General features: G+C 42.0%; 2 protein-coding genes across 2 annotated transcripts; both read right to left on the minus strand.

Annotated features, from left to right (window-relative positions):
- Window positions 1-226: 226 nt before the first annotated feature.
- On the minus strand, window positions 227-5,604 carry LOC120798678 (intracisternal A particle-promoted polypeptide). The gene is made up of 10 exons (XM_040143156.1): window positions 5,509-5,604; window positions 4,672-5,093; window positions 4,363-4,574; window positions 3,909-4,128; window positions 3,601-3,756; window positions 3,285-3,452; window positions 3,051-3,188; window positions 2,141-2,263; window positions 1,679-1,899; window positions 227-1,582 (listed from the first exon to the last, which is right to left on the minus strand). The coding sequence occupies exons 2-10, from the start codon at window positions 5,009-5,011 to the stop codon at window positions 1,358-1,360; spliced, it is 1,803 nt and encodes a 600-aa protein (XP_039999090.1). The 5' UTR covers window positions 5,012-5,093; window positions 5,509-5,604; the 3' UTR covers window positions 227-1,357.
- A 7,185-nt stretch (window positions 5,605-12,789) lies between these two features.
- LOC120799460 (phosphatidylinositol 3-kinase regulatory subunit gamma-like) lies at window positions 12,790-17,811 on the minus strand. The gene is made up of 10 exons (XM_040144690.1): window positions 17,472-17,811; window positions 15,242-15,353; window positions 15,001-15,099; window positions 14,711-14,891; window positions 14,447-14,563; window positions 14,169-14,311; window positions 13,905-14,081; window positions 13,680-13,754; window positions 13,396-13,566; window positions 12,790-13,286 (listed from the first exon to the last, which is right to left on the minus strand). The coding sequence occupies exons 1-10, from the start codon at window positions 17,524-17,526 to the stop codon at window positions 13,013-13,015; spliced, it is 1,404 nt and encodes a 467-aa protein (XP_040000624.1). The 5' UTR covers window positions 17,527-17,811; the 3' UTR covers window positions 12,790-13,012.
- Between the last annotated feature and the right edge of the window lie 684 nt (window positions 17,812-18,495).

Here is an 18,495-nt window from a genome sequence, read left to right on the forward strand (position 1 = left end):
TCATGTACAAACTCAAAAGTTTGCAATCATATGAATCTTGATTTGTCATAATGAAACTAACACACCTCCCTACCATCACATGAGGGAGTTATTGTGATTTTTTTTTTTTTTTTTAAAGATAATTTTGAGAGTAATGATCTCATTCTACGTATTGATGTTTGCTTAGGACTCTTGGAGTATGAGTCCTCTTTAAAGTTATTAAATTTTAATGATCTTGAATTAAAAAAAAGGGGTAATGTAGGCTAATTTCAAACCCAGCAGACGCCTCTTTTTTATGAAGTTTATTAAATATGAAAATCAACAATGAAAGACGTGATTGCTGTTCTGTAATATTGTGTTCCTTGCAAAGAGATAACAGTACACGATAGGTGATACTGTAACTTTGCAACACCTCAATGTGATATGCACTCATTTCACAAAATCCAAAGAGGAAACTAACAGTACTTTGCATTAACAAGGTAAACACATTTCTGTACATGTGCATTGTCAATTATTGTCAAGTGTTTCAACTTTAGAAGGATGAAATGTAAATTCTAAACATTTCAGGTGCTACCAATGAGCGAAATGAGCAGTATTCGCCCGCTTGGACTTAAGCGTAAATAGTGACAGAGGCACAAGTATTTACAGTATTATATATATACAAAAATAATCCAGTTGGAACAGAGCAATCGCACCACTGGTGGCTGTTCAAGTTCACAACTATTCACAGAAGTCACTAACCATGAAACTTAAAACACCCTTAAGTTTCATTTGGTTCCATTATGAAATAGGCTCAAAGTGGTTTGATCCATTTTCCAAGTAGCAAAGCACACACCTCAAATATTTCTTTGAGGAAAGATAAAAAGAAAACAATCTAAAGAACGCTGCTTTCACATCTTAGCCCAGAACAGTATTCTCAGTCCCCACAGGACTCTAACGCTGCTTAAAAAAAAACTCTCTGGTCAATCAAAAATAGAATCCTCTACTGTGAAAAAATTATCCTCATGGTCAGGATAGCTTTGTCTCCCAATACACAAAAGGGGAATACAAGTGCGTTGCCACTCTCACATTCTTGTAGAATCGAAGAACAGATGAGCCATGTAACAGTGTTAATGGAAGCAGTTTTGGCAGTTTTCCAGTCATTGATTTGCTGTGATATTCAAACTTCAAATTAATGTCAAATGTTACGGACAAATAAAAAAACAAAACATGTCTAAACCATGTATAAATAACATAAATGATCATGTGAAAGCCCACATGAGACAAAAGCGCACTTTTGTGTTTTTTAAGGTGCAGCTTCTCTTTAGTTCACGCAGTTTTGGGATGATTCAGGGGCTGACATGAAGGTCCACAGTTTGAATCTGAACATTCCTGTATGTCAGAGCACAGCCAGGCCTCCATCACAGCGGCTGGTGATCATGTTGCCGACCTCTGTCCAGGTATCCAGGTGAGGGTCGTAGATTTCCACAGAGTCCACCGTCACCGGGGCAGAGAAGTCTCTGCTGGCGGCCCTGCCCCCGACAGCGTACAGCAGCCCGTTAACTGCTGACACCGAAACGCCTGCACGTGCAGTAGACATCGGGGCCACCTCCATCCATTTTTCCTGAAAGACAAGCAAAAAGATGCAGAGAATGCTAGAATCAAAGAAAAAATATTTTCTCAGACATTAAGATATTACGTGTCGTTAGCGACACTTTACCTCTTCAGGACAATACTTCTCCACTGTCTCCAGTGCACCCAGCGCCTCATTCCAGCCACCCACGGCGTAAATGCAGTTATTGAGGCAGGCAACACCCACATAAGCTCGACGTGTGACCATGACGGGCAGGGCGCTCCATCGGCGGGAGATGGGGTCATACACTTCAGCTGAGCGCAGCTCCATCCCTTCATCGCTGATTCCTCCGATCACATAAATAAACCCTGTGCGGAAACAACTGCATTTAGTTCAGAGCTGCTCAATGGAGTGTCCAAGTGTTGATGTAATAAGAGAAATATAGACACTAAAGGGGGTTTCAGAGAAATTTACAGTTTTATCTCTAATACTATTTATTGCTATGGTACATTCTCTCTGCCAAACATCTTTGCTACATGAGAAATCTCTGTTGACGGTTCTTACAAGTTGCACCTGATTGTATACATAAAAAAAAAGGGAATCACGCACCTTGTAGCTCACAGCATCCGAAGTAGTAACGAGGAACTGCCATGCTGCCGATGACCTCCCACTTGTTCTCCTCTGGGTCATATCGTTCCATTGTCTTCCCAATCTCCGACCCAATCCAACCCCCTAAAGAAGCAAAGGACAGTATAACAATCGGGTGACATTTTGTCCCCAAGATGTTGCTTATGCACCATCGATTTAATAGCATGTACTATTATTATAGTTGTAGTTATTTATTATCATTTCACAAAAGGATTTTGTTGAACTTATTAAACTTGCCGTTTGCAGTTTTGCTGTTATATTGATAAGATTCTGGAAGCCATTCCAGTCCTGTCATTGCTTGTAATCAGGATGTAATTCATTACCGTCTTTTTGTTTCTTCTTTTACAGTCATCATCTTTAGTAACATTGCTTTGATGTTCTTTCCCTGTGTCTAAGGGGGTACTCCAGCAATTTAGTACTGCACTGCCATAACAGTTTGGGGACTCGCAAGAAGCAGACTGAAACAAGAATGAACAAAATTATAGCAGCAGAGGCTGAGTTATCTTGACCTTTATTTCTTAGTATGGATCATAATCCAAAAACACCAGATCCTACATTTCCCAAACTCAGCAGCATCTTTCATTAGACCTTCCCTCACTGGTATATGCCTGTGTCTTTCAGACTTGATGTCCCCAGTTTGCGATGCAAGGTTTCTGTTATAAATTTGTAGACTCCAATCCCAAACCCCAAGTCTAAGCGCCGTCTTGACAAAACTCCTCCAGAGCCACAGAAGACATTAAACAACTGTTTTCAAAGGCTGAGCAGGACTAACCACGACCAATAAACTGATCTTCATGTGTGAAATCAATGGAGCAGCTTGTGCTGTATGTATTTTGGATAAACATGGCGCTAGTATTACTGTGATGTTTACCGAGTGCATACAGAGCTCCATGACAGGGGCAGACACCAACTCCACAGCGAGGAAAGTTCAGAGATGCCACAGCAGCCCACTGCTTGGTCACTGGGTCATATCTCTCTGCGCAGTCAAAAATCATTGAGTCTTTTTCCCCTACACAAAAAAAAAAAAAAAAAAAAAAATCAGTGTCAGACTGATGCAGGTTATGTTATTTTTTTGTTACACAGAGCACACCTTCAGCTCTCTCACCTCCCACCACATAGATCATACCCTCCAGGACTGCAACCCCAAGACCGCTGCGGGCCTGGTGTAGGGATGATACCGTGGTCCAGTACTGGTTGAAGGTGTCAAAGCGCTCCACGCAGCTCAACGCCCTGCTGTCACTCCAGCGGCCGCCCTGCAACCGAGTGTAGCCTCCTAACAAGTCAAGGTCCGAGATTAAATGGCATGTCTGACATTTCTTATCAGAAAATTTCAGGGGAGGTTTTCATCTAAATTGTCTTCATTCACCAAATTTCATCACAAACCATGTTTATGTGCTGAAACGAGAAGTTTGATACAGAACCTATGGCATACAGGTATTTCCTGGCTTTTCTTCTGGGCCTCATCTTGGCTGGTTGTAGCTGACTGTATATCTTATTTTCTTTGGGAGACTTTGTGACTTCAGTGTACTCCTTCAGCAGAGTCTGCAGTGCCACCCTCAGGCTGAAGTCAGTAATACCTTTGTGGAGAGACAAAGTGGCAAAAATGTTTCACATGTAGGGTTTGGTTTAATATCCTTATCTTTATTTCAATGTTAAAACAATACATGGAATATAAATACTAAGGACTGTAAAATGTAGAAGTGGAACATAAATTTCATACTTTTACTACCTTCTATGTACTTGAACAGCCTCTGTGGAGAAAGCAGAGGGAAGCGGACTGGTTCCAGCACCTCGACTATATGTTTTTTCCTCTTTGCCACATCTTGGAGAACCCAGTCCATGGCTGCGGTGAATACCTGGTATTCATCCTCAATCCTCAGCTCTTCACTTCGCAGCAGCCTCACCAACTGATCCTTTGACAGGCCCCTGAACTCATCAGTAACACAAACCTAAAAGGAGGCAGTTGAACAAGGCAATCCATAAGCATTAAACATGAAAATTACAATGCAAGCAAAAGTCCTTTTAGCAACATAAGTGGTAAAAATACCATTCTGATTGCATGCTGGTGGTGTTTGATTGTGCTTTTAAATAACGACAGAATGTATGTTTCATGTACAGCTCACTTTAATTTACATATGAAACACATGAAAAAGCTTAATACAGTGCATCTTGTGCATTCATACCTCCAGAAAGTGAACTTGGATGTAGTTCTCAGTGAACTCCAGCATGTCCATGCAGGCAATCTGCTCCAAAAACTGAAAGATGCCCACACAGTTGGTTGGGTCCATGTGGCTCTTGAGAAACTCTCCACAGACAGACACCACCTCATTCAGCTGCAGCATGTCTGCTGCAACCATCAGCTCCTGAACGTTCTCCACATTCACGCTGATCACGCCTGATAGGAAAGAATATACATTTCCACGGAGAAAATGGTACACAACTATGCAGACTTTATCGAAAGCAATGATGGGAATATCATGATCGATTCAGACCTGTATATATGAAGTCCAGCAAAACCTCAAAAACTTCAGTCTCCACACCGAGGATCTGCACCTCCTCCTTATCCACCTCCCTCATCCCCCCGGAGAACAAGGCAGAGAAATATGGGCTGCTGGCAGCGAGCACCAGCCGGTGGACCCTGAAGACCCGGCTGCCGACCTTCAGCCCCACATCGCAAAAGTCGGTGCGGAGCCTCATTTTGTTCATCTGGGCCAGGATGAGTCTGGCATAGCGGTCTGAGGCCAGCAGAGCCTGCTCACATCCCTGGGTTGCCATGGCAGCTGCAGCATCACCACCACAACCAGGGGATGTTGACAAAGAGATGGAGGACATGGCAGCTGGGGCAGGACTGTGTTACCATGGAGACCAGGATCCCCAAACCCTCCTCTCTAGAGAGCCTCAGCACAAAACACGCCTGAAAGACACATGAGCTGACAGCATGAACACCAAAACACACAGAGTCACATCTGACTGTTGTGTAACAACGAAAAACTCTGGCCTTATCAGCAAATTGTGAACGATAAACCTATAAAGGGTGTCCGTCTTGACTTCCCCCCGGTTGAGCACACTGGAGCAGTCAAAGTTAAGTTACTGTGCACCTCAACCATACTGAATTATCTATAAAAACACACCTCCCGTCGCCGTTAGCCAGGAATGCTAGCCAACAGACATCTTGCCGGGGTGGATTCAGGATTCCTATTTAACAGTAAAACGGTTAGCTGAACCCAGACAACCCGACTGCGCAACCAGCCCCTACTCAGACTGTCAACTCACGGACATGTATACCAAAAACGCCAAATGTCACCTTTATTTTTTTAACTGCGACTTACCCATAAGTATAGTAATGAGGATGCAGGCAACTTCCGTCGCCCTGCAGACTGTCAATCTTTTTTTCTGGATCGACTGCACTGGTCTGGCAGTTGAAGCTCCAGTCATAACTAATCAATTCACGTGAATTTGGATTTTCTGTGAGTTTGCCTGGTCAGTGGCCCTGGTTTTCTCTCTTGGGAAACAAAACTTTAATTGCACGACTACAAGACATATTTAGTTTTATTTTAATTATTTTATATTATTTATATTGGTTTAGGGCAATAAACGTAGAAATACACGCTAAACCTCCTACAATATTCAACGCCAGATGGCACTGTTGCCTTCGAAGGAGCAGCTAAATAAATGGAAGTCCTTGACAACAAACCATAAAAACCTACCCTGTAAATTATCATTGTACTCTTACCATTTCAGCCCCCAGCAGAATGTTAATTTTAGATGTAGCTATCCTCCAATGTGTTGGCTGCAAACTCTTCCACTGGAGACTTAACCAAGCCAACATCCTAGCCTGCTCTTAGACAGTGCCGATGGTTAGTCCGGTTTGTTTTAATCAGTAGCTTTGAATCAAATTAGTTTAAATATTATGTTGGAAACCTGTTATTACATTCAGAACTCTAGCAATGCTTGGGCTCATTAGACCAGTCTGGTCCACTGAACTGAGGTGAAAAACGCCTCTGAACTGCACTCAGAAATCTCTTGGTTGATAACTGTAACATCCAGTAAGATTATCAGTTACACACTTGAAATACAAGTCCTGTAACATCTGTCACTTGACTTGTGTTTCCAGCTATTTCAATGTGTCACTCAGAATTAAACAGCCAGTGGTGTACTAAAGAATATGTGGCGGCACCAACGTTGGCCAATTAGAATTCAAATGTATCATGTGCCAACCTGGCCACCATTTTAGCTACACCCTTGGTTGGGTTTCCCTCCTGTTGCCCTGTATTGTTAAGTTTCCTGTGTGTCCTGTTTCCCTAAAGGGCATCCAGCATGGCCATTATCTCAGCTGATTAATTAGCTTATTGGATACAACTTAAATGGACTCTTTGTAAGCCAATATGAGGCAAAGCTCACCCTCTGAACTGAGTAAGCTTTGAAAAAGCAAGCACATTCCCTGTCACTGTAATGTTTACCCTCTTTGCAGTGAAAAATCTTGGGAGGAATCTGAAAATCTAGACTTAAAATGTCTACCCTGAGAGACTAACAGAGTTTGTGAACATGAAAAACATCATTGTTAAACCAAACGGGGGAAAAAAATCTGTGATGGCACCCTAACTTTAAGCAAACTAGTTAACAGTTTTCAACTATCAAATGTTCAAAAGAAAATACATTATATTGATGGCAATTCTACCAAGTTTTGCCATGTTCAGTCATTCCATTTTTCACAAATGATTTTCAGTGCAGATCCTTTCATGACTAAACTTAAACCTACTTAACAATGTTTTAACCTGTAATTTCTACCATTTAATGTGATATCTTTTTAAATCCATCCCATTTAAATGCCCATCAAAAAGCCTTCTCTTGGCTACATGTTTATCAGAAAACACAAAAAATATTCAAATGTTTTTGAATGTATTCTTCATCCTCAAAATAAGCTCCTTTTTTTCTCAGTAGTGGCACAATTACTTTCCACACAAGGCTGAGATATGTGTTTATCACATTACATATTTTTAGCAGTCGTGAGGTGATCAGGGCTGTTTTGCAATTCAAGGGCTTCATTGGTGTTTCATTGAAGTGTGACAACAACCTCCATTCAATCAGTGGATTATTCACGCTGGCGAGGGACACACAAGTTCTTTACGAGTTCAGCATGATAATATGTCCATCAGAAGTTGGTTCAAATGACAGATATAGACTTTTCAATCAGAAGTTTAGATTCTTTTTAATTTTGTCTCAATTACCAGAGACCTCTCCTTAAAACATGAAATTCATCTTAAAGATAGAATTTTCATGGATAACTTGTAGTGTTTAGGCTTTATGTGTATGAATTGTCATATAAAGTGTGTCTTTTTCGTTGCCTTTTGTTCTTTATGCTGCTGCCTGGGCAGGTGTCTCTTGTAAAACAGGTTTAATAAGTAGGTGGGGTGTTAAAGTGAATATGAATGTAGTGTCACAGACTTCTTTCGGTGAAAATGGTTCTGTTACAGTGTGATCATGCTTTTTGTTGTTCTTGTTGTTGTCAAACACAGCTGTGGTGTCTCTTTTTTTCCCCTCCTATAGGCAACGTTTTTGCTTGTCAGGAGCATGATAATTGTTTTTCACTGATCATCATGCCTCTCCACTGTGGTGATGGGAAGCAGAGTGTTTGCCTTTGCTCCCAGAATCTCCCATGTGGCGGGAGAAAAAGTAAATAATGTGAGGGTCATCCTATGGAAAGTGGTCACTATAATTACCATTCAGTTTTAAGTGCAGGGTATGTCTGACGATTTCATCAGGGCTCTTTTCTCTGGCTAGACATTGCTTTCACCAGGAAAGAAAAACATCATGAGATCAAGCTGACATCTTAAGGATTCTTATGGGAGTAGGTAGAGTTCAGAGTTTCCTGAGTGCTTTGATTGGCTTTAAATCATACCCGATAACACAAAACAAGTAATTACAGCACTCTGTGGTGGGAGATTTTATCATTATTTCCATAATATTGCCCATAAGTTATACTTTAAAAATCCCTTTTAGATGATGAGGGTATTTTATTTTGTGTTAATAATACATTTTCCTTCTTATAACAAGTACATTGCAGTTGTAAATTTTACCTTGTCCAAGTTCTTCCAGACGAGGCTCCTGCCCTTACCTGACAGGACTTGTGAACTGCATAACCTTTCCTTATCTTGGCTGGGTTCACCACCTGCAGTGTACATACAGTATTATGCTTTCAGACCGAACTGGTTTTCTGATTTGTACTCTGAAACTTCCCTGCCGTCTGCACTGGAGCCGGTGTCTGTCGTGCCTGTGCCACATTGGTTTGCTGGCCATGTGCCTGCTGGATCTTTTTTAATCTATCTGAGAGCCGAACTCCCGCAATGAGATTGTCCTAAGAGCTTGAGGGACGCTGAGGTCCTTCATTTATTATAGCTGAAATCATTAGTGAGGGTTTTTTTTTTTCCTTGAGAAATAGAAGCGCAACATAATATGGTATGTCTCAGGTTGAATTGGGAGGAAATCAGGCATACTATTAGGCCTTTATCCAAAAGTTAAGTTATTATTTTAGAGTGGTGTCACTGTCCTGCTCTACCTGTTTCAAGGTGGTGGGATCATTTTCCATCCCTGTCTAAACTGGTGTCTGGAGATCTGATTTGGTTGTGGATCTGAACTGGCATTTTTCCTGAATGGTTTGTCAGCGAGCAGCAGTGTGTTATCCCCTTATAAGAGCTGGCTCAGTGTCACCCCTCATCTCAGTGTGATCTGAACCCTGTCTGAACCCCTTACTCCAATTACTGTCACCGGAGATCACTGAAATAGCCGATTAATATTCATTTTAGGTTTGGAAGCATCTATTGAATTAGTATGAAGTGATGTCACATTATATTTTTGACAAAACAGCAGGGAATCCTACATTTTATCATTAACTTTTTTTTAGTAGAATACTTTAATGTCATGTGACTTTTATTTGTGTCAACTTAAAATGCAAGTTAAAGGTGCAGTTCGTGTAATGATTGCATCTTATTCTACACAGATTAGATTTGGGATTAATAATCTAGTGTATTGGTTTAACAATCCCAAGGCACTTAATTATTTTCCTAAATATTTTGTTCAGTATGCACAGTATTCACTGTAGCTTCCAAGGTCTTGTTACGCAACTACGGTGTATTGGGGGTGACTGTAAGTGATCAGACATTTTGTTTTGTGTACAATTCTTTAAAACACAGCCAAGATATTAAAGAAAACATTGGTTGTGTGTGTGTGTGTGTGTGGGGGGGGGGGGTTATATTAAAACTTTTTCAACATCTTTTTCAGTCTGAAACTTGTTTGATGTGCATCATTTACCATAATTCCTCCAGGCGGGGAAAGAATTTTCCAGCTTTACTTTCTAGCTTTTCCATGATCTCAACAACTCACTGGGTGATAAATTCTACAATAAACTGATATGTTCCTACAGACGTGCATATACAAAGACATGCACAATATACAGACAGAGCTGTTTGGCTTTTATTTGTCGTGGTATTAGAGGCTTCAAAGAAAATGTGTAAAATGTGGAGTTCGTACGCTTAATGGTTTTAGTCCGTGGCATTCATGCTGCTTGGCGGGCAACAGGATCTTGCTTTCAGCCTATAAGCCAGCTATAATGTGAGGTAGTTAAAAAAAAAAAAAAAAAAGCAGAAAAAAAACATAGAGAGCGAGAGGGAAAAAAAATCCCTCTTATCGATTCTGCCTCCAACATAGCAACTGGTCGGTGATTGGCTGACGCTCGGCACGTTACCGGTCGCTCATTGGCTGATCGGGCAGCGTGGAAACGGTAGAATCGGACGGAGACAGAGGGGAGGAGAGAAGCGATTGGCTGCGCCCAAACTGAAAGCGAAAACCTCTTTTTCAGAAAGCCTGCGAGACAGTTGATGGTGTGTGTATTTTAGGCGTGACTCCAAAGGTAATTCGTCCCGCAACACCCCCACCCCCACCAGCCAGGACTCATTTACATTGAGAACTATAAAGCAAAATTACTATGAGTTTAAACGAGCGAGCTCTACGACTGAGGCCTGCTGACAAGGAAAGAGAAAGGGAGGGAAGCAGAGGAGGTCTGTGTATGTATGAGTAAGAAGAAAAAAAAAAGAAAAAAGAAAATACATGGAGGCTGGGTTTTACGTAGATTAAACTCAGACTCAGGGAGCTAAGGAAAATAAGGCTGAGCAGTGTAAGCTAAACCGCTGTAAAAGCAAAAAGCTCGGGGGTATAGCCAGGCGGGTTAAAGGAAATGTAGGAAAGGCCCAGCTTGACCTTTTCAGCCTTCATTTTTATACCATCCTGTACAGGAGTTAGAGAAATGCACTTTTTTGAGTACTCTTTCCTGTCCCCCCTCTTTTCCTGCCTGTCTGCCTCACACACTACCCACTCTCTCCCTGTCTCTTGGACACTCACGCAAGCTGAGGATGACTCAGCGCCGGTACAGTCTGTCCTATCTATCTATCTCCCCCTGCCTCTGGTCCATCCTCGCAAAGCACGCATGCCGCCTGTCCAGCCGCTCGCTATGCTGACACAGGTAAGAGGGAGTAATCCGTGGCCTGGAACTGAGACTCTCCCCCAGTACATCCCTGCCCTCGGCACCTCATTAATCCCTACCTAAAACAGGCCTTATGTGATGGTTGAAAGAGGCCACCTGTTGCTCTGGTCACGGAAGGCCAGTGGTGGTGTCACCCAGGGTCATCATCCCCATCATCCTCATCATCTTCATCATCATCAGTGCCCATTGTGTCCTAAGGTTTACACAAGTATTCCTTTGTAGATGGAGCTTGAGTTAGTTTGGAAACTCTGGAACACAGTAATTTTCTAAAATGATCAGAGAACAATGGTGTTGACTGTGCGATAAAGTTCGGGAGACAAAACTCGAGCAGCTCTTGAGCTGGCTGGTACCAAATGTTAGTTATAGTGGAGCTGCATTCCTTTCAAGGGAGCGTCAAAAAAAGTTTCAAAATGCTGCGTGTTCCCTGTGAAGTAGGTTTAATGCATATTTTTTTCTAGTGACTCAATGGTAGCCGGGCTGAGTAGGGAAAGGGCCTGCGCATATCCTGCTATTGTCTTTATCGCTTCCTTTCTCTTCCATCTGTCCACAGCGTGTCCTCCAGTGCCCTCGCTGCGTCCTATCTCTGCTTACCCAAGGATAAGCTCATCAGACTATAATGGTTCCACGAAGACAGACGGTACATTTTAGATAACTAGTTAATTCACCATTCATTCATTAAGTCATTCTGTGCTTTGTGTTTGGTCGTTTTTCTTTAGCCATGTCATAAGAACTGTAACATTACTTGGAAAAAAATTACAAAAATAGCTCCTGAAACTTTATGTATGGCTGCCTTAAATGATTAGAAATATTACACCATGCATTGCTGGGACAGTATCAGCAATGGACTGTGGAAAAAAAACAAAACAATGGATTACGTAAGCTGACAAAACCCTCATCAGTTTATTGTCTTTCAGCAAGAAAAAGGTCAGGATCTCACATTGCTTAGCTTCACCCGAGGAGTTTCCTCAATCCGCCAGTGGAGTTATATTTTTATAACAGGCTTAATCACCCTCCTTCCATAAACCAACCTCAGAAATACATTTTACAGGTTCTCTGTACAGAGTATCTATTGTCCTTAAACTTGAAAAATGTGCCAAGTTCAACATGGATTCCTTTCCTCTTAAGCTATGTAGGCTGCATGTCATGAAAAACATTCATAGCTCGAGCAATGCCACAGTTCAAGTAATGGAGGCAGGATACATCCGGACCTCTGGCAGTTCACACAAACATCGGAGGCCACATCACACTGACACCACCAAAGAGAGTGCATTTTTGTGGCAAATGTCAACCTCTCATAACAGCAATACCTTCACCACCATCATCATCGTCATACATTGCAACAATAGAAATACTGTTGGATTGCACTTTCTTCAAGCTTTCATCTTGTGGCATGTTTATAGAAAAAATATATATAGAATACAAAAAGCTTATACTTCTTTGAGTAACAGAATATAACATACAGTACTTCAGATTATGTTTTGATCAGCACATCAGCAGGTGTACATAAATTGTCCTCCCCTTGCCCAAATGCAAATACCGGACTAAACAGGGATGTAGTTTTGCTCACTATTAAGTGCTTTGGTCAATGGGTATAACATTGAGTATGCTCTTACAATGGTATTCTACAGGATGTTAATGCTACATAATTATCCACTGTATATGAACGTATATTAAGAAAGGGGCAAATTGTCAAGATGCACCACAAATTTTCACATATTCACACCTTGCATTTACCCAAAAATGGTTTGGACCACCAAACCGATATGATGGAATCAGCCTGTTTACGGCTTCATTTATTCCCCTCACAGATGCACTGAGTAGTAGCAACCCGATATATATAAAACGTATTGGTCAAATTTTCAGAACTGAATAAATTTTAACTAGGAAAACAGACATCTCTAGTAACGTCAACTATAGTTATAAAAGTTGAAGTCAAACAAAGGTGCAGCACCTGACGTCAGTGAGCAATTTTCTGGTTGTCAACATCCCTACCAAAAGTGTTCATTAAACAAACGGGAATAAATGAAGTACAAAAAAAAAAACCAAACCAACCCCCACCCCCCCACCCCCCAAAAAAACAAAAAACAAAAAAACAAAACAAACAAACAACAATAAAAAAAACAAAACAAAAACCAAAGTTCAAGCTGACATTCAAGTTCCGGTCCCACTTCAATCTGTGAAATCCCATTCACAAAAACCGATGGAATCACTGTAGTGCAAAATTTTACACAATGCACCTCGATGCAGTCGTTCTTGCAGGATACAGTAAACATGTCCTTTTGTCTCTCTCCATTGGATTACATTTCTGGCGCTGCAGGCGGGAGCCCCCCTGTGTGTTTTGGAGTCTGTAAGAGTTTGTGTTCCTCTATGTGTTGAGAAGGTGTTGCTGCAGCTTTGGCGTGTACTGGATGTGACAGCCGAACGTCCAGGGCGTCATTGTGTTGCGCTAAAGAGTGGAGGCGATAGTGCAGGACAAGGTCTTTCAGTGAGCAGTGAACATCGTAGGGCTCAGCAAAGCCGTATCCGTGTGGTGTGCTGTAGATCATGCAATGCTTCACTTCTTCATTCACACTGAAACAAATAACAGAAAAATCCCATTGATGAGTGTCAACAACTTACATCATGTTTAATATTCATCTTGATCCATTCTTCAGAAATAGTTCTCCAAACATATACTCACACAACAGAGCAGGCGTAGCATCCCTGTTTGCTGCTCTCACGGATCAGGAACGTTCCAGGAGCTTTACCTTGAAGCATCTCCTCAGCCTGTGTCCGACTCATTTCACCAACAAACCAACTCGTCTCATCCTGATGTGGCAAATTCTTCTCATCTCCCTTCAACACGTATGTGCTGGAAAAACAGGAATCGTACTGTAAGACCTCAGTAACAATTATGTATTTCCTGTATAAGGCATTAGTTGCATTCTTCAATATTGCTTCCAGAGAGAATTTGTCGGAACTTACTCGTCGAGGCTGTCGCTCTGTATCCCCAGCCAGTCATTTATGCGTTTCTGCCGTACGCCTTTGTGATTAAGCCAGCTGCAAGGAGAAGTGCAAAGGAATGTTTAATTTTACCATAAAATGATAATACATTACAGAGTAGCTACAATATGTTTATTCCCTTTATTAACTTGCAGTGATTTACCACAGAGACCACAAAAAACATTCTGACACTCATGCTCTACTTACTTGAGGTACTGGTCTCTGATGTTGCGTAGCTGGATGAGGTCAGGTCGCAAGCTGTTCATCTTCCTGTCTGTCTCTCTGTAGTCCTCCACCTGCGTTCTTAAGTCTTCCTCCAGATGGATTTTGCTGTCGTAGATCTCACCGAGTCGACACTTCAGCTTCTCATAATTTATCAGAAAGCTAGAGAGGGAAAGTAAAGGTCATGGATCTGGGCAGAGTTCTAGGGAAATGGATGGATATTTTTTGGACCATGATGTCGTGAAGTACCTCTCCAGATCTGTGTCGGCTCCCTCGGACTGATTGTTCCTTTCAAACTCCTCTCCGTAACGCTCCTGTTCGCGACACTGCTCCTCGAAGATCAGCATGGTCTCGTTAAAGGCCTCAATTGCTGTTCGCTTCATCTGGATTTCCTGCATGACAACGAATACATCTGATAAACACTCGGGAGACTGGTGAATCTAAATTCTACAGTTTAGAAAAGAACCGATAACTTGGCATTAGCATAGAAATTGGAGATCAAGGTTCATTTCAAAGCTAGTTTTTACCTGTGATGTCTTTGTGAAGGCTTCGTAAAGGCAATCAAACTCCTTTGACTTCTCTTGATACTGACTGTGAACTTCCTTCAGCTTTCTTCCAGCGACATCGACACTGTCTTCTTTCACCTAATGTCAAAATTTGCATTTGATCAAATATGTTTCATTCACGAGCCTCTAAATTTAACAAAAAAATCTCTATCATCACTAATCAAACGTTTTTGCAGACTGACCAACATTCTTTCTGAAAAAGATAAAATAATGGTACAAACTAACCTGCTGGAAGCGGGACACAGCGTGGGTGAGCATCAGATCCAGTGTGGCGTTATATTCCACCAACGGATGGTGCTGATAGTGCCAAATGAGCTCCACTACTGAAGTGAATGTGAGGGGGTCCGAGAAGCCGTACTTCCCATCGCGGTGGTAAATCTTGATCAGCTTGTTGTGCCCGTCTTTCCTGTGAAAACAGCAAAGCCCAAAATTAGATTATTTATGTAAAATAAACATGTGTGACATTTGTGATAGTGCTGTAATGGGGACAACTGTTTTCCTTTCCTTTTGCTTACCTTAATGTCAGCGTAAAGTCTCCTTGCAGCTTTGTGGATGCGTCACGCACCAAAAAGGAGCCGTCAGGTGTGTCTCGGAGTTTTTCGTTTACCTCATCCCTGAGGGAAAATCAGTTAACAGTTAACGGATCTAACATACCAATATGTTAAACAGTTTCACAACACATACTCACCAGAATGTAGAGTTTTTTAAGATTGATTGCATGTTTGATATAGGACTGTTAAAGTTAGCATACATTACCTGGTTATATCTCCCCAATACCATTCGGCGTCCTGTAACGAATACCCAGGTGGCGAAAGGCAGTTGTTGTTCATGGTGGAAGACACTGGCTTTGTTGACCTTGGAGGGAGAGCTGCAAGCATAAAAGAAAGAATGATAAGAAAATGAAATTATAAAGGATCAGGATGATAGTTTCTTAGACAGAGAACTATCAGAAACGGTAAAAACATTGATCTGCTGTGATATCAAGCAAAACACTTGAAAAATGACTCCTTCAGTATTGTAACTGGTGCAATCAAGGATGTGTGTGTGTTAAGTGAATACAGTGTTCTCAATGTACACCCCCCCCCCCAGTCCCCTCCACAACAAAGGCACACACAACAACACTCTCAGTCTCTGTCACATCTTTGCTTGATGGAGCCTGTCAAGATCTGTGGACAAGCCCAGGCATGTTTCCAAGAGATATAACTTGCCAAATCATTACTAAGATCTTAAGTGTGGTCAGCACTTAAAACAGGAAATGTGGCAGTTAGTCCTCATTTCTGAGCACTATCAGGCAACATTTATGAAACATGTTTTCTTTTATTATTCTGAATATTCTCACGATTAGATGTTCAATTGCCTGAACCTGTTTCAAAGTAGATTAAAGTCCAATACCTAAACTTTGACGCTGTCCTGAATTGCATGAGAAACATTCAATAGACCATAAATTGTATTTTGAGCCTCTTGGACCACCCCTCCCATTTTATAATCGTCGCACACTTACAGATCCTCAAAAGTTTTCCATCAACCTTAAAGGAAAAAAAAAAAAAAATAAATCTGAGAGTCTGGCCGAAAGACTAAGCGTTTTCCTAAAAATGAAAAAGGAGGGCAAACCGCATCAAGAGGAGGTGAAGGGCGATATATTTCACTGCAGGACAAAAGTGCCTTTCATGAGGCAGTTAGGGAGAATACAAGAGCACCCTCAGAGAGGAGAAAATGTGGGTTTCTCCCACCATCCGCTCTCCTCTTTTTCTGACCTTAAAATAAACAAAAGGCAGGTGCAGCAGCACAGTGGCAGGCACAAAACGAAAAGCTGCGGCTCCTGAACTCAGCAAAATTAAATCTGCACACTTTCCCCTTTCTGCCTGCTGCCAAGAAACTCAACTGGCTTCCAAAACCAACATGCGCATACCAGCACAGACAAGAGCCAGGTAATTTAAGCAAGAAATAATAAAAAATATAAAATCAGTTACACTGTAGATTGCATTGTGTCCAATCCAGAAAAACCCATAAAGGGTAGGTTAAGTCTTAATAACCAGCCTCAGGAATTGTCTCTAAAACATTACAGCATAGACCTTATAGGAGCAATACAGGGTATCTGTATTCTTCTAATGGTGTGACAGTAGTATTCATTTTGAGTTCATCTTCTGTTGTATTTTAATCAACTGCAGGAATCAGTAATAGTATTGAAATAATGAATGCATGGGGGGTAAAATTATGGTCCAATTTTAATCGGCCGAAGTCACATGAATTTGGCTGGGTAGTTGTTTAGCAAGACATAACAGGACCGAAGTGCACGTCCTGTTCACCGTTAGAACAAGGTAATAGCGCCGCGGTCAAATGACAAAACCTAAATCGAACAAAAACCGAACTGTTGGTGGGTTGCCGGAGTTAAGTCATGAGACGAGCTGTCTGCTCTGCTCTGCTCGCCTCTAGCCTACTTCCAGAGCTAGCGCACAAATTAACCACGGCTGGCTGCGGAGGAGAACAAAGCGGTCGCTTCATGCGGCGCTCGTTAACGCACCCTCAACTATATCCCCCTTCGAAAACGCAGCCTTCCCCACCACACATGCCCCGGGAGTCAATCGCCTCTCGGTTTGTGGGGAGACGCGAAGCCGCCGTGGGTTTCTGTCTTAAGTTTGTCATATGTGCCGGGACAAAAAAAAAAAAAAAAAAAAAAAAAAGAGGCAAGCCACTGCGCCTGGTCCGACGAAAGGTATTACGTAATTGGCAAGTGAATTGCGCTATGCATGCCTGGGCAATGCCAGTGGGGGAGCGCAGCACCGAGGAGCTCGCCATTATAACGTATTACTAGCACCTGCACGGCATTCGTCCGATGTCAGCTTTATCGCGGACATTACATTAGACGATGCCACCAAAAGGGAAAGAGGGAGAGAGAGAGAGAGGGAGAGAGAGCGAGCAAAATATGAATAAAACGTTTTCCGACCCCCCGCAGATCAGACAATGGCAGCTCTTAACCCTAACTTACCTGGTGGTGCTTGATCCATTTCGATGTAGAATAAACCTTCGGGAGGATAAACCATTCCTGTTTCACAAGAGTAGTCCAGGTTGCTGTTGCTGTCTCCGTGCGCAATATAAAAAACAATGCACGTATGTTTCGCCGCAAATGAACCTAATTTAGGCTACTTCAATGCATTCGCAAGACGCCACGTCCTACAGGGGTTTGGATAGAAAGAAAACTCCTTCGATTCCGAGTCCATAAAAAAATCCCAGCGTCCAAATGTTTTGCCTCAACATAGCCTATCTGACGGGCTATACTGACATATACTGTCAGTCCGGGCCTTCCTCGCTGTGCGGCGGAGCTCTACTTTACTTCATCTCGGAAGTGGAGCGACTTTAAAGGGCTGTTCGTAACATCATCTTGGCGCAGTCCAACCTGCCGCCACAGCAGGGAATTTCTTTTCCTTGCAGCATTCTCCGTCCTGTAAAACACACACACAGTCAAGTTTATATTGCACAGTTAAACAACAACGAGCAAGTGTAAGTTTAATCCGCACAAGAACATTTTATTTGGTGAATTCCACCATCGGATGCGTAGTGTGTCACGCAGCAGTAACCCCTACATTTTAATGGTACATTCCAGACCGTTTCATTCACCTCTCCTCTGGCTACACTGTAACAGCTGAAAAATTCCTTGCAGGGCATGAATGGAAAAGAACAACCTTGTCAATTAACTTGAATAATAAAAAAGCGAAAATGATCCAGCCTACACCTTATTTCTTTCTATATTTTAAACAAAGGGGAATGAAAGCATTTTCTGCCACTCCAGTTGTGCTCGAATTTACTGGTGAGAGAACAGGTTGCAATGAAATGACATCATGCTTTAGGTTGTATGATAATTAAATTGTGTTCAGCTGTTTGGCATCCAGAGAGCACCAGGCTTAGACCCTTTTGTCTGAGAGGCGACAGAGTAGCCTGCCTAGTTGGCAAGTGTGTATTATATTCTTGTTGAGCTTGTCAAACACGTTCAGCAACAAAAATGGCATCTTAAC

This window comes from Xiphias gladius, chromosome 14 (assembly GCF_016859285.1).
Source record: "Xiphias gladius isolate SHS-SW01 ecotype Sanya breed wild chromosome 14, ASM1685928v1, whole genome shotgun sequence".
NCBI classification, from domain to species: domain Eukaryota; kingdom Metazoa; phylum Chordata; class Actinopteri; order Istiophoriformes; family Xiphiidae; genus Xiphias; species Xiphias gladius.

Coding starts and splice junctions, on each gene's coding strand:
- LOC120799460 (XM_040144690.1), bottom strand. CDS start 17,526: ATGGTTTATCCTCCCGAAGGTTTATTCTACATCGAAATGGATCAAGCA. Junction 14,082..14,168: donor GCCGACACAGATCTGGAGAG/GTACTTCACGAC, acceptor TTCCCTCTCTAG/CTTTCTGATAAATTATGAGA. Junction 13,287..13,395: donor TGCTACGCCTGCTCTGTTGT/GTGAGTATATGT, acceptor TATTTGTTTCAG/TGTGAATGAAGAAGTGAAGC.
- LOC120798678 (XM_040143156.1), bottom strand. CDS start 5,011: ATGTCCTCCATCTCTTTGTCAACATCCCCTGGTTGTGGTGGTGATGCT. Junction 4,129..4,362: donor TCCAAGTTCACTTTCTGGAG/GTATGAATGCAC, acceptor GCCTCCTTTTAG/GTTTGTGTTACTGATGAGTT. Junction 3,757..3,908: donor GCTGTTCAAGTACATAGAAG/GTAGTAAAAGTA, acceptor CTCTCCACAAAG/GTATTACTGACTTCAGCCTG.